At 36.1% G+C, this 16556-nt stretch overlaps 1 protein-coding gene across 3 annotated transcripts in view; it reads right to left on the reverse strand.

Annotated features, from left to right (window-relative positions):
- Positions 1-8902: 8902 nt before the first annotated feature.
- The window catches only part of LOC129573508 (paired box protein Pax-6-like), a 24767-nt gene continuing 17113 nt past the window's right edge, over positions 8903-16556 (reverse strand). The window contains exons 3-8 of one of the 3 annotated variants that reach the window (XM_055454030.1): positions 15557-15697; positions 12412-12699; positions 11930-12114; positions 11405-11601; positions 11303-11329; positions 8903-11234 (exon numbers count right to left, since the gene is read on the reverse strand). In XM_055454030.1, coding sequence (XP_055310005.1) covers positions 10874-11234; positions 11303-11329; positions 11405-11601; positions 11930-12114; positions 12412-12699; positions 15557-15697 — 1199 coding nt within the window. In that variant the 3' untranslated portion in view covers positions 8903-10873. The remainder of the gene's footprint in view (positions 11235-11302; positions 11330-11404; positions 11602-11929; positions 12115-12411; positions 12700-15556; positions 15698-16556) is intronic. The other 2 variants (XM_055454032.1, XM_055454033.1) reach the window with 2 other exon arrangements.

The raw sequence follows: 16556 nt of genomic DNA on the forward strand, positions 1-16556 counted from the left end.
CTATTTTGCAATTCAATTGAGCCGAGAGAGATACCGGGTTAGATTTTTGTATCTGTCGCAACAAGCATATTTGAATTTTCGGCAATTCTCCCCATCGAAATAGTTTGGACAGCCGTAGATAATATACGATGAGCGACGCAATTTTCTCTTTCTAAATTGTCGATATCTTTTCTTTTTTTTTTCGTTGCGAGTAATGGTTCAACCTAGTTTCCGCTATTGGAAACGACAACCAAAAATACATATTAAACACAAACACTTAATTAGCTGTGCTGTGTGTAGGAGAGACAATTAGTGGGCAACCATCGCACTTGTTGTGCGTGTCACATAGTGTGACTTGTTGATGCCGACCGCTCTTGTTCGATCTCTCTATCGCTGCACGTTGCATTCCACTTCTGGATTCTCTCTCGATCGACACCCAACCAACGTAAAATACTGAGCGTATGTGTGTAGAAACTGTCGCAACTGCTCACTTTCAGTTGACTTTGATTTGAATTAATTCGTGAGACGCTTCTGGTGCATTTTTGCGTATTGATTTTGTTGTGTGTGTGTGTGTCTCCGTTTCGTCATCGTTGTTGTTAAATCAAGGGTAAGTTACAGAATGTGACTGAGTTCTGAGAATTTGACGCCTCCATTGTTTTCTTACATGGCTTCAGTGGACCACGAGACAGTTCGTTTTTACGAGCCATTGTACATGCGTTGTCCACACAACGCATATTATGTAGTAGCCGTGGCAAAAGTGATTGCGATGAATTTTTGAAGTAAATATATCTTAACAAGTCGATCAGAGAGTGTGTGTTGAATTAAGAAGACAAACAAAAAAGTTTGTATGAGTAGCAGCAGCAGCAGCAGCAGCAATGCACACACCAAACGGATCGGATTACATCGATGGCTGCACTGTTTCATGTCTCAGCTCTGACAGAGTGTTACCGTGTGTAATTATTGCAAAAAATCTGCATCTCTTCCACTTTTCATATGATGTCATGTTCATTGAACGTATAGATTTGATTATGGAATAGTTGCATTTCGCATCGTTCAAACAGCATAGTTGCGATTTCGCTTTTAGTGCATCTAATGGCCAAGTGCCAATTGGAATTTAGTCAGAAAAACAAACCGTATACATTTCTCTCTCTCTCTCTCTCTCTCTCTCTCGCTCTCGATCGCCAACGATTTGCTCAATCGAAGAACTGATCATTATTTATTTTATGCATTTCTTGATAATGGGTCGCAGTGTGGAGCGCAGGACAAAAGCCACTCATCAACTCGTCACATTTCAACATCGTTGCGATGATGCTCAGCACGCAACATTCCTGGAATATTGCTATGTCGCTTGTGTATGTGTGTATTGTGCAATGTGTGTCGCTCCACGCTCATCTCTCTCTACCTCCCTCCCTCCCACTCTCATTTGATCTTTTGTTTTGACTGCTACTTGCTTACGTATTTCCAACAAAATGATTTGACCCAAACGAGCATTCAACGGGCCAAAATTCAAATGAATTCGAGCCTGTGTATGCGCCGTTTTATTTTTCGGATGCACACATTTGTCTATAGATATTTTCAGCGTTTGACCACTGAATGTGCGTCTTAGTGTGTGTGTGTGTGTGTATGTGTGTGTGTGTGTGTGTGTGTGTCTGTTGCTGTGTCCTTTTTCAGCTCTTCTCCCTTGTTTTCACTTCATTCACATTTTTTTTCCTTCGCAAATTGATTTGCTTGGACATCATGCAAATGATGAACACGGTGCCGTTGCGCTCATTTCTGTTATTCGATATGTTTTAATTCCCCGGAATCAAAGATGTTTCACGTCAAAAACTCAGTCAAGCTCAATAATAAGTTAATAAAAATACTTCTGCTGCTGCTGCTGCTGCTGGCTGCCTGGATAAATGATTGTTTCTTTTGTTGTTGTGTTGTTGTTTTTTCTCCTGCAAGCGTGTTGCATTTCCTTCATTACCTACTTCAGTCTGATTTTACCTTGAAATCGTGTTAGCTGTTGTAATCCGTTTGCCATGTACATGGGATTTTTGATAACAACAACAACAAAACCAAATTTTCTGCACATTTCCGACGCGAAGCGAACCGAATATATGGGCCCTGGTGTGCATAAATCATTTTGCTTTCGATCAAATGATTGAAATTGAACTGCTGAAACGGTCACTTCCACAGCAGTTAGAAGAAGGTTGACACTTCTGCAGAATGAGACAGAGAGAGAGAGGCAGAAAAGGCATATTAGTCATAAGTTTGGTTAATTCGATTTTCATCGACCAACAATATCCTCTCTGCATTTGTTTTTGACCAGTCATTTTTGTGTATGTCTGCGCCGTTCGCTCTTGAGTGAAGTCAAACGAGAGAGAAAAAAAACTGGAGAAGAATATCCATTGTTTCGTTGTTTACCAGCAATGGAACAAATGGAATCGATTTCGGTTCACTGCCACTTCGTTCAGTATTCGGTTTTTTTTTTTCTCGTTTCGTTGTTTTGTAAAATACATCAATTACAAAATACCAATGACTTGACAATTTTATGCTACTTGGCAAACCGTTCATGTCAGAGTTAGAAACACCCCAGAGATCACATGAAATCATCGTTCTCATCGTTCATTTTCAATTGGTCACTATTAACGGATACTTACGAGAAAAAAAAAATGAAATATATAGGTATGATATGCGAGATAAACCTGGAGGCGGTCGAAAATGAACGAACGTCGAACATAACACACAACGTACAATGATAGGAATCGTTGAACTTAATAATACGATGATCCGTTTGCAATCGATTGCAAGCAACCATCACACACACTTATACAGTGGACAATGAAATGTTTGCTCAGAAACAAGAATTAATTATAGGCTGCATTTCGAAAGCGTAATCACGAGAGAGAGAGAGAGGAAGAAAAAAAACGCACAGATCCGTTGAAAATTGAGAACAAAGTGCCCATCTTTCGAGGTAGACAATGGACATTGGTGCGGTTTAGAAAATTGAAAACCAACTAACAAGATGTCAAGCACAATGAACACCAAATAATGCGTTGAATTGCCATGTCGAAACATCAATTGACTATGAACCATCAAGAATTCACCGTCCGCTCCATCATCATCATGGTCCATTTCATTCAAATATCAATTCAATTATCTAATTATAAGTGTTGCTCCGTCGCTCGCTCGCTCGCTCTACTCATGCAATCAATATCAGGTTTTGGCACATATCTTTGGAAGGCGTCAAGATTTTCTTGCAACTGAAAAGCATTTAAGACGGTTTTTTGGTAACAACATGTGCAATGCTCACATAGAAATCTAATAGCTGTGTGTGCAATCTAATATCTAATGCTTTGCTCTTAATGTGCCAAATTCTATCCTGATGATCGTTCAAAAAGAAGCTTAAATCGAGTGATTTAATCAGTAATTTGTAGAGAATCTAACAAGGTGCGAGCAGTGATCGATGTGTAGGTTTTTTTTGTCTGATTTGAGAGAGAAATTAACAGAGCTTAGAAAACGTGTATGAAATGCGATAAGATCGATTAAAATCGACACCAATTTAATTACAATTAGTTTTGAAGAGCTGGTAAAATGTGTTCGGGTACGTGTTCGATTCGCCTTAATTGACAGTCAATGATTGTTCATTTATTTCGAATGGTTCGTGCTGCTGTTGGTGTTGTTAAAATCGTCGATAGTTCATTAATCGTCATCATTTAAAGAAAATAAATCGACAAATCATTTTATATAACCCAATCGAATGTGATGCAGAGCCATATCGATCGATTTGTCGATTGCCACAAACAAAATGTAAAAACAAAAGGGAAACAAAGCGTAACATCGGCACAACGCATTAGGGAAAAGACAATTGAACGCAACTGTTTCGAGATCAGGTTTGTTGTTGTGCGTTGCTATTGTTCTAATGCACTATGCAGCCGTAACCAAATAATAGGGTGTTAAGGTGTAATCTTTTGTGTAAACTTCGGAATTGAAAACGGAATGAACGAACGATGATCGATGCAAATGAAGAACAGAGAGAAGGAGCGAGAAAGAGAGAGAGATAAGAAGAAATGGTTCGAAGTCAACGATGTAAGAAGAATCCCATTATTCACAGGCTGAATCATTCGATTATCACATATGGATATATGTTTTGGCTGTGCAATGATTTGGTGCGATCGATCGTGTTAGGTAAAAACGTAAAATCGGTGTAAACGATTTATTGTGCCCATGTCTTTTCAACATGACTAAGCATTTTGTGTGAGTTGCTGTTGCTGTTGACGATGTGTATCTTGGACGACCTTAGGATAAATTGCATGATATTGATTTTGTTTTTCTGTATCTTCCTTTAAACGGATACAAACCAAGAACGACGTTCGTTTTTTTCTCCCACAAATTCTTCTACTTTCGCAGTTGTAGAGCATTTTGTCAAAGGTTTTTTTTTCATTATTTCATCTTCACCTTACGTTTCGAGCAAAAAAAAGGAGTCAACTCTTCTTTATTGCTTGTCTTTCGCTTTTGTTCGTTGTTGAATTTAACACGATCTTCTGTTACTTTCGATCGATTTTCGCAATCTAATATGGGTCAATTTACATTGAAACCATCATCGCCATTCACGACCATCCATGGAATACATTGGGACGAATTGCCTTTACGAAACTCTTTTCATTCTTCGAAAGACAGTGGATAAAAAAACATAGCTGTGAAAAAACGAGCGTATACGCTTGCAGCTTCTTCCAAGAATCTTGAACTTTTTGTTTGATGCGTAAAAACTTGAATTTCTTTTCTTTCGGTTGCTTACAGTAGTAGCTCCATTTGTATAAAACAGTTGAGCTAATTTGAATTATTCTTAAGTCTATCTAAATCGATCATATATCATTCGATACATCTGGATTACTCATACAATTAAACGCATATTTATCTCGGCCAATTATGGCTTGGTATTTTCCGATTAATTATCGGCGATTATTAGAAGTCATATCGCAATCGAAATACACATCAGCCAATGATGGACATTTGGAAACAACAAATCAACGAAAGATCAAATCAATAAATGAAATGAGAGCACCTTTAATCAAAACGAACGAATCATCGTGAATGAAAGTCATTCTTTTGATTTGACACGTTCCTATTATGGTTTGGTGCTGTTATTACATCATCAGCTGCAGCTGAATGAGGCAATATGATTATTCTTTAAGTCTTTTCTGAGAACATTTTCATACACTTCTCCATTTTTGTAATAAATGTCAACAAACAATTCTAGAGGATTTGAAAAATGTCGATTCGATTTTTTTTTATTTATTTATTTAATTACTTCCTGGTTGCTATTGGTAAATACAATTATTCTTATTTCTATTTAACTTAAATTACTGTTTCATGACCACATTACTGAGATTCTGATGTTTGTTATCACATAAGAGTCATCTGTGCTCTTGTACAAATTACCAGTCCATATATGTACATTTTCAGGACCAAATATCGAATTCAATAATATGTTATTCAAGCCATAAATTTGGTAATTTGATGATTCAATATCAAAAACATTGGAATTTTTAATTAACAACCGTTTGAATGAAGATAAAAAAAAAACTCAACACTAGGGGCGAGGCACAAATTCTAGTAGAGTCTAGTTACATTCAATTTTATATATTTTCGTTTTATGTCCTCTAATTTTTCTAGTTTTGGTGCAAAAGTGCTATTATTGTGCTATTATTTCTATTAAAATCGGTTGCAGAGCGTATTACACTGTCAATACAACGCTTATGGAAGACCTAATGGGATTATTTTGTAAACAATAAACAATACGTCCATAAGCGTTAACATTGGCAAACCAAACTCACTAATTTCTTCTATTTTTCCTATTATCGTTGAATAATGTTCTAATTTTACACATTTAAATTTCGTGTCTCCCCCCTAGTCTCAACATCAGTATTAAAGCGAAGTGCTAGCTAGGCAAATCGACCATTTTTCCGTTGATATTTCTAAAGAAGAAAAACGGTATGTTATTATGTTTTCAAACATTTTCTCAGTTTATTAATTGAATTCTTCTGAAGTAGGAATATTCAAATTACTTTTTTTTTTATATATATATTTATGAAATGACCACATTGAACTCTGTCTTCATCTTTGCCGATATTCCAAATGAAAAACGTTGACCGCACAAAGAAAGTGTATAATTATTGGTAAATGTTTAGAATGAATCAATTACCTTATCCATTTTTAATGAAATTGCTATGACTGTTCATTCCACAAAATGATTACTTCAAACGCAAACGGTCCCTTCTTCAAATAATTGCCACCGTTTTGGATCAATTACATATTTAAAAATTCTATTAATAATAACAATCGACTAATTTTCGTTCTTTTTTTTCATATTTCGTTTGATTTTCAAATTCGTTTCCATTAAATTCATTTATGTAACATGGCTACATGGAATGGCTTTTTTATCCAATATAATTAAGAGCTTGGATCTAAAGACCGATGGTATTATTTAATTTATATATATATATTTTTTTTTTTTCGTGAACGTGATCATTTAACCATTATCATTCATATTCAATTCATGCTTTGTTTATCCAATTTCACTTTTTTCCATCGAACATTGGACAACGCATAAAATATTCATGAATCGTCTCCTCTTCTTTAATCCTTTTATCAGAATCAAACGCAATCTTAAATCATTTAGAGAATTCGGTTGGAAAGAAGAGAACTGAAGACGAAAACTTGTTGTCGATGAAATGACGATTGGGCGATTGATTTAAGGGCCCAATAATCTTCGATTTTCGGGACAATTATGCCATGAATATTTCAAACCGTATTAATGTGGCTCAGTGAATCAAAGATCATAAGCAGATTTATTTAGTACAGTGAAACGATTACAGCTTGCCTTTATTCAAGACGTTTTTTCGGTAGCCACTTTTTTTTGCAGTGTGGTCGTTTTGTTTATTTATTGTTATTTGAAAGAAAAAACTGACGGCTATAGCACGAATATACACGTCATGTATACGTGAACTCTCTCGAATTGTAATTTGCAATGCGATGACATGTCATCGACGGCTGGGCACATTTCGGCTCATATTTACCATTCCATATTTTATCTTGAGACCTCCATAGTATTTTGCATAGAGATTCGCATCGAAAAGTAAGAATTCGCAAGACATAAATACCCTTAACAAACTGTCCTCAAATCAATATTAACCATTTAATGGCACAATAAATATACAAAGGGATTAATATTCAAAATCACGTGAAAAAATGTTTTCGAAAGCAAAATAGGAGCTACCGCAAAACATAACTAGATACGGTCAGTTAAAAGGAGCCTGATGTGGCCATAAATACATGAGAATATATCCGTATACAAAGAAAACTCTTTGATCATAAGTCAAACATTTTATGAGCACTTACCAATTAGTGTATTTCCTTGTATACTTACAAAAATCGTCGAAATGTTATTTACGTCTGCCGAATAATCAGAGTGGAGAAATGAAACACATTATTTATTATTTATTGTTTATTTTAGTGTGTTTATTCAAATTCTCTATGTTGGTAATGTATTTTTTTCTCCAATTCATGGTTGATACCATAAACTTATTTGAAAAGTAGTGATGATAACACGACAAATGCACATGAATTCATAAACTCAATGCCCATCGATGTGAAAAAAAAATTATGGAAACCATCGAAAATAAATAACATTTGGAAAATGACATGGCCACTACCATAGTAATATTTCTCGACTTTAGAGTGCCTGTGAAACGTTAGATGTAGACGTAATGTTGAATAAATTGAAAAACTTTATTGGAGTTAAATAATGATAAACTTATACTAAATATAGAAAAATCAAAATTGATGCTACTAAGTAACACACAAATTGATAATAGCCCAGTATTGGAAATAAAAATTGGGCAGGAGACATTCGAAAGAGTAAAAGAGATTGAAAATACAATTTTCTACCAATAGAAATAAAACAAGGAAATAGACTGAATATATTTAAAAGAAAATTCCGATATATTATTAAAAGTGGTCATGAAAGCGATAGCAATGTACATATTTGTAAAATTGTAAGCAACAAAAGAGCGAAAGCTAAATAAATAAACTGGAAAAATATACTCACTTATATTTTCTTTCATTTGAAAAAAAGTATTGATCATGTCGTCTAATTTCCACTTTTGTTTTCTTTTCGTCAATTCCCATTTAATTTTTGACCAAAGTCAACAGCTAGAGGGTAGGAACACAAGCGCTTGAGACGAATTCGTACGAATATTCGTGAATTCTTCTGATTGTGTATACGAGACATTCGCAACGCAGTGAGTGTATAACAACAATAACAAAGCCACGAACGCATGAATATATGCGAATACATACGAATGACACAACTTTTTCCTAGCCCATAGGTCAGCAGCAGTTGTAATACAAATTGAAATTTTATAGTTATCCATCAGTATCGTAAGCAGCATCTGAAATATGAGTATTTACCAAATTGGCTGTGGCTGCCCCAATTTCCGTTATCTTTGTAATGGGTGACGCATAAATGAATCAAATAAAATTTGGTGATTGTTTTCTTCTTGTTCTTGTGATATGCTTAGCACAACAGAAAACACTACATACTTTATTGCGTTTAAATTGTAACTTTAGACATATTCATTCGAAGCAGCAATAAATAACCTCGGGCGGCGAGTCATCGATAAACAAATCCAAATTTTCAACGTTTTCTTCCAATGAATTCAATCCATTGTAAACAATATCAGCACCAATCAAAAATCGCCGTTTTATTTGGATTTCAATTCCCAGTTATGATGAATATAGCTAACACATAAACTTTAAACAAAGCGTTTTAACAAGAAAGCAAGTTATTCGATATCCATTATGTCCAGACCGATGAATCATGTTTCAGTGAATTGCAATTTGCCAAAATAAATGCACAGATCACGTGATAAAGTAAGTATTATTATAACGCAATATAGAGTGAGGAAGCTGATACGAGCTTAACTCAAACTGTATGCATTCAGAATGATGTGTTGGTATTCAGTTGACGAAATTTACGCTAAAATACATCAAAACAGCACTAAACTATGAGAACCATTCATACATTAACCAAAAAGGAATAATTCATTTCGAATTTCATGATTGAATTTTATCATCGTCTTTATTTCATTAGCTGTAACTATTATTTTTTTTTTTACAAATTCAAAGATCCCTATTGGAATTTGCTAAAACGAATTTAAATGTATAATCCTTAAATGTAAATAGTTCTTGAATTGTGTATTATATTGATAAATATCTTTGAAAAAGAAACAATTATTTGCACTGTGTGTAACTTAAAAAGTAAATCATCGAAAACGCATCGTATTCTCCATTCATGTACACTATATAGTCTACGTAATGTGTTTTTCTTCTTGTTGTTATTATAATTATTAAGATTGTGGAATCAGGAGGGGAGAGAAAATGTATTGAAAATTTGTTTTGTTGTGCTGCATTTTGTTTTCATTGACTGCGTTTCTCCGTAGTCTTCAGTATTTTGTCATCGTTTTTTTGTCTTGTTTTATTTTTTATACATATAACAGCATAAATTGTAATATTCGGTGAATGCCACTGAAAAAAATATTCATACTTATTTAGTGCGTGAGACGCATGGTCACTCATTTAGTGAAAGAGACGCACGCGGATGAGACAAAACAAAGCGAAAGAGAAGCGGGGCAACTCCATACGAACGAACGATATAGCGCGCATACATTTCGTCACTCCGTCGTTAGAATACGAACACAAACACAAGCACATAGTACCCATTGACTCTATGTTCTAGTTGCGCGCTTCCCTTTCGCTTTGCTTCATCTCATCCGCATGCGTCTCACTCACTAAATGAGTGACCATGCGTCTCACGCACTATATAAGTATGAATATTTTTTCAGTGGCATTCACCGAATATTACAATGTATGTATAACAGTCGATAAGGTGCATTGGTAATCGAAATGTAATAGACAATTGAAAAGGTTGTTTTTTTTTTCACTTTTTTTAAGTACCTAATACCATTTAATAATTTAAACGTAAACGATATTTTATTCGCTACTGATTTTGTTTTGTTTTTTTTTTTCTTTCTTTTATTTAATTAATACTGTCACTTCTATTGCAATTTCACCTAATCGAGCTAATAATTCTACTTAAATACGCAATTCTAAGATCATTAACACTGAAAATTTGTTTGTTTAACTTGAAGAGATTTTTTTTTTGTGTTGCTTTCGATAAAATGAACTATATAATTATGGAGAGAGAGAGAGAGAGAGTAGCAATTGTTTGGAATGAATTTTGAGCGTGTCAATTTGGTCGAATGTTTCAATGCAAATGTTGTTTCGATTTTGACGAGAAAAAAATTAACGCGACTAATTTGAATGCACGCACATTTTTTGTGGGGAATTCTCACAGCATTTTCAATACAACCAGATTTGAACAACACATCCTTTGATGCGGCATTTAATATTACTAATGTTACATTAGCGCTCAATTTGAATGAAATATGTGATGTAAAGTCGATCGGAACTGGTGTTAAAATCATTTTAACACTTTAAAACAATTTTTCAATCATCGCTGGAATTTTCTTAACATCAATCGATTCAAAATTTCCATGCATTTTTTCTGGTTTGTGCATTCAAGAAAAGCGCGCGACACAAATGAGTTTCATGACAATGTCACGTTAATCAATTATTAAATGGTCTGATGATTCTGTCAAAATAACAGCAAACTACATGAAAAATAGTGCTTTGAGTTGGGATGATTGGATGGTTCATTTCATTTCCCCCAAACGAATTACGATATTAAAGTCGTATTGTTTTTTTTTTTTGTTTGTTTGTCTGCAACGTTTCAAGCTTCTAAGCTTTGATCTTCTCAGATTTGTACAAAGACATTTAGTTAATTAAAAATTTAATTCTCACCACCGGCAACTGAGATCTTATTCGAAATGATGTCGTTGTTGTTGTTGCTATTGCTGTTGGTTTTGCTGCTGCTGCTACGTGGATTATAGTTGGAATCGTTGTCGGATTCATCGTCGTGAACATTGATTTCTTCATCGGATTCATCGCTCATGATGTGAGGCGAACGATTGTACGGTCTGGTTAGACCCAATTGCGCCGATGCGGCCAATAGAGCGGCGGTCGAAGCTGAAGGTACAAGCGATCGGAATGCACTATGTTCGCCTCCCATTAATAATGGAGCTGATGCTGTGACTGATCCTGTTACATTTAGTTGATTTGCTGTGTGATGCGATGCCTGATGTGGATTGTTGCTGTTTTTTTTTCGGATTTTAAATTGAGAAACAACAAAATATTTGTTATTAAAATGGTGTATGCTTACAATTTTTCGCCATGTTTAAAGTAAACGCTAGAAATAAAACATGATTCAGACACGGGATTTTGGATAGAAGAAGAAATTGGTGTCATCGTTTGATCATCTTACCTGGAGCATTTTGAGTTCGGCTGTTGCTGCGATGCTGCTGGCGGTTGTTGTACATAGGCTTCGGGACGTCCCCTCTGTAGGTCGGGAGATGTAGGGGTGTAACTTGAAGTGCTTCGTTGTGTTGGCGACGAACGTTGCTTGAGCATGTTCATGCGTTGATGTCGTCGCCATTTTGCCCTCCTATTGGAAAACCAAACCTAGTAGTCAATGTGAGATGTTAGTTTGAAAAGTAAGAAGACGTTCCATTTTAAGGAGTGTGAATGGTTTCATCTAAATGTCAGTCGTTGGTCGTTTTCTTCTCTTTTTTTACTCGTCTGTTTGTTCGGTCATTTTGTAGAACGTTTGAAAGTACGGCGACAATTCATTCTTGTTTCATTTCATTTCATTTTGTTTGTTGGTTTTCATTTCATTCTTTTGTGTGTGTGTGTGTGTGTGTGTGGGTGTTTGTGTCGTTATTTGGATTCTAATGGTCAATGTCATTAGTTTTTCTGTGCTCCTTAAAGGAATTCTTGTAAAGATTCTCACCTGGACTCGAGCTTCGCTTAACGATGTCCGTGATGCTAAGCGCTCTCTCGTGCTTACGCATGGATAGTGCGATTTATCAAACTCTTTTTCCAGCTCTTCCAATTGCTCGGGGCTGAATGTTGTACGATTTCGTCGGAATTTCGGCTGCTCACCATCCAAACTTCCCGAGTCTTCACCTTCAACATCTAAAATTGAAAAATCAACATTGGTTCGGTTACAAAACTGAGATTTTTTTGGCTTTTAAATGACCTTAAGTTGAATTAAGTAAGCATTGAGCTTAAAAGACCATTCAAGAAATAATCACTAATCAATTCAATTATACTTTAAATTAATTTAATCAATAATTAATAGCAAAAACTTTTTTTTTTGTAAAATTAAAATCGATTTTTTTTTTAAATAATATTTTTTCAATTTTCTGATGATATTTTCGGTTCCAAATTGTTGTCCAAATTTTTTTCAAACCTAATTCATAAGAAACTCACCGATAAGTCGATTTCCATCGGGTGATCCAAGAGTATCATGGCTTCCCGAACCCGGTGAGCATGCAGTGCCGGATGTTGTTGCTGAACCAGGTGAAATGCCTGGAAAACCGCTGCCTGCCGACCATAAATGTGCCGTTGCCGGCCAAGCAAAACTACTATAAGGATTTGGTGGGTAAAGTCCATAGCCAGCGGCTCGTGCAAATTCGGCCGCTGCACGTTCGGCGGCTCGATTTCTCAGGATGCGATTTATTGAGGATACCGATGGTGCTGTTGCATTTGTACAAACGCCTGTTAAAATTTTTATGCAGAAACAAAAAAAAAACATTTTGAGAAAAAATTGATATTATTAACAAAAGTTGCAGTATTGAAAATTAAAATGTACACCTAATATTCCGTAATGTATTCAAATTGGCGCCGCTTAACGAAATCTCAAATCGAAAACAATTGCAATTAATGAATTTCAGTTGTTTGTTTGTTTTTCTCTATCGGAAATGCATTTCCATCGATTACAATCGATTAGATGGCAACGAATGAAAAGGCCTATTCACGTAATAGAAATGATGTGAAAAGCAACACCGCATCTATAAAGTATTGCCGCTGAAATTTGCATTTGCATTTGGAATATGTTAAGTATGTGAGAATCGAGTGAGCGAGCGAACGAAAGCGATAGACAGAGAGTTAGAATGAGAATGAGAGCGAGATAGAAAATTTTGTATTCTGTTAATATTCCAAAAGATACTTATCGAAAATGTGGCCAATTACAAGTAGATATGGTTGTGCTTTTGTGTTCTGAGTTCTCAGTTCTAAATTTCGAATGAGTTGTATGCGTGTTGTTTCATTCATTCAATCAAATGCGAGGAGAAAAAAAAAACGCTCAGATAAAGAACAAATCGAAGTTTTGATCGCCAGTTTCTGTGAATGAATGAGTCTGACAGTGTTTTTTTTTTTCGTTCGTTCATTTGTTTGTTTGTTGTTATCTTGGGCTCATTTGTTCGCTTTGCTAGAGGTCAACCAAGAGTATATACACATACATATCTACTTGAAAACAAAACGATGACGAAAACCACACAGAATACAAGTATGTCGATTGAAGCGCAAGCGTGTGTGCACGCGGGCAAAAAAAAAATCCAAAGCTTTTAACACAAACCATCCGGCGATAAACAGAGCACATACATATGCGGAGCGCGCACAAAAAAATGTTTTGGAAAATGCCGTTTCGAGCGCGAATGCATATGTATTTGCCCATTTGTAAAGTGCTTTTTTTCACTCATTTAGCCGTACCGGGCGAATGCGAGTGTGTTTGTGTGCGCATTCGTATACAAAGCTTACTTGCAATCCAACTCAAATCACTGATGTTGATAATGAAAATGCATTTATTAGTCGAGGTGAATTTTGTGATCTTGTCCTCCGACTCCCAGCAACAACAACAGCAGCAAAACAGTATGCAGCGATCGAAATCTCGGCGCAAACGAGCTAATGTGAGCGAGCAAGCGAGTGAGAGACAAACAAAATTATCTGCGGATGCATACAGATTGATATATATGCAATAAACGTTAAACAAGTTGACTGATTGATTGATTTATGTAATGTGTGTAGTATTGTGATTGGCAAAGCTCTCTGTTGTTGTTGTTGTTGTTGTCGCCCGTCGCCGTTCTCATTGTCTATACAAAACCTTTCTTGTTCCGTATGATCCGCGCATGTAGCGACCATTCAGCGCTACTGTGGTTCTTTTTTCTCTTGAACTTCTTCGGTAGTTCGAGTGAGCATGTTTCTTGTTGTTTTGAGTGGAAACATACAAAAATAGTGCATGCAGTCAAACGAATTTATCAACGAAGTACATAATTCTTGATGTTTTTTTTGTGTGTTTGTGTGTTCGTTGTATTGTTGTCATTCGGTTTGTCTTTTCATTTGCATGCGATTCGATTTCATTCACGACTTCAGTGTGGTTTCGTTGTATGCGAATAACGGGCGATGTAAGCGCCGATTCCAATTCATTCAATCGAAACGATTCCCTCGGCCTTAGTCTCTTTCTCTCTCTCTCTCTCTCTCTCTCCCTGTCTCTCTCTCTCTCTCTGTCGCTATTCCATGCCTATTTTGGCTTGGTTTAGTGCAAACGCGCGTAAATTGTTATATACACTCAGTCGATCCCCCTCACACACACATCTAGTAAACGAATGAACAAAAGACAATTCGATTGGGTTTCGCGACAAATCGTATGCAAAACTATGCACAGATCGCTGTAGGTATTAGATGTTCATATTAGCGATGTTTTAATGGTGTACACTGCGCGAGAGAGTATTTTATCAATATATTAATATCTTGCGAACATTTTTTTCCCTTCCTTAGCTCGTGTGCACAACGGCTCTTGTGTGTTTGCTCTCAGTTGTTGCTGCTTCATGTTTTGTTGTATACACACACACACTTATGTATACGTATTCGTATCTTTGGCATTGCAATCGACTCAATCGCTTGAAGAGCTTGCCACAACGCATTCAAACTCTTGTGAATGGTTTTCCCATTGATTTCATTTGCATGCGCGTATTTACTTACATTCAGTATGTCTCTCGGTTCTTTTTTTTTCCTTTCGTCGTCGTCGTTGTTGTTGTTGTTGTGTCTCTCGTTTTGTGTTTACACAAAATACACTCTTGCACACACAAAACATTTTGTCTTTATTATTGTTTGCTCGTTACAAGTTTATTACTCGGAATAATTTCGACGTTAAGCGCCAATTCAATACCGAAAAATTCATTCATTCATTTGCGAATCGGTTGGCGTCTCTCTCAATTCTCTACCTCTCTCTTCTATTTGACTTTGACTCAATGGCTTTGTTTTTTGTAGCTGCTCATCAAGCCGCCCAAATGAATATCTAATTACTTTAAATTGACTACATTTTAACTGTCTCGCTCAAATGTGACTGTTTTCTTTTTTCTCTGTTAAGAATCGGAAATTGTGCCGCAAGTCAAATGAATGGCATGAGCACACCGAATTATTCACCGTCGTGAATAAAACCGCATACATTTTTTTTTCAGAAGCAGAAAAAAAACAAACACAATCAACGACGAAAAAAGAGGAGAAAAAAAAACACAGAATGAATTTCGGGGTACAGACAAAGCTGAGCTACTGTGTGTTCGTTCATTCGACTTACCTTCGGAAATGAGCCGTTCTCGGATTTCCCACGCAAATATCGTCGGGTTCTCCCGTTTATACTGTTCGATTTTCGATACAACGGCCGGCGTTGCAACTTTTGGTTTAGAACCACCAATCAAACCGGGTGGACGAAGCGTACCTGCAAAACACAAACGAGAACGAAAAAAAAAAAATAACCAGTCAGTAATTGTAAGTGTGTCTTTTTTTACGTAACTCAACTAAAATGCAAGAATATGAAAAAGAAATAACGAGCATAAATCCAAATGAAAATGAAGTCACCGTTTTATTTTTTTTTCTTTTCACTCTTCAAAAAGTGATTAAGACGGTGTGAACAGCATGAGGCAAATACACTGGAAAAACTGTGTGCATTCAGATTATTGTGAGTGCATTTGTCCATCGGGGCCAAATAAATCGTATGTACGAACTCGAAAAAGAAGAAGAAGAAGAAGAAGAAGCAGCAGCAGCAGAAAAAAGCGCAGCGAACTGGTTATGTTGCATTTAGTGTGTGTGTGTGTGTGTGGTGATTCCAGCATTTTGAAATGCGAAATTCATAGTACTTAATGGTGGATCGCGTTGTGGTCATGTCAAAGACACATGATTAATCGCGCACACACAAAATGCCCATGAACGCGAGAAGCCAAAACGTCGATATGACAACAACAACAGCAACAATGACAACCGACATAACCGAATTTAATACGTTCAATGAAATTTGAACGCATATTTTCGAACACCTCGAGAGACCTAAAGTTCGGCTAATGCTCCGGCTGTAATTTGTTCACTGTGAATTCTTTCGTACAATTCTATTACGAGTTATTTTTTGGACGAAACGAAACGAAAGAAGACAATTCGGTGTTCGAGCGCATTAGGTGGACATGGGGCAATATAAGAACGATGTGTTGGCTCGCCGAGAATGCAATCAGAGTGTATAATTGCAGTGTGGTTGACAAGAGAGAGAGAGAGAGAGAGAGAGAGAGAGAGAGAGAGAGAGAGAGAGA

The sequence above is a fragment of the Sitodiplosis mosellana genome, unplaced genomic scaffold (assembly GCF_009176505.1).
Source record: "Sitodiplosis mosellana isolate CC-2019 unplaced genomic scaffold, AAFC_SMos_1.0 Smas_scaffold_6099, whole genome shotgun sequence".
NCBI classification, from domain to species: domain Eukaryota; kingdom Metazoa; phylum Arthropoda; class Insecta; order Diptera; family Cecidomyiidae; genus Sitodiplosis; species Sitodiplosis mosellana.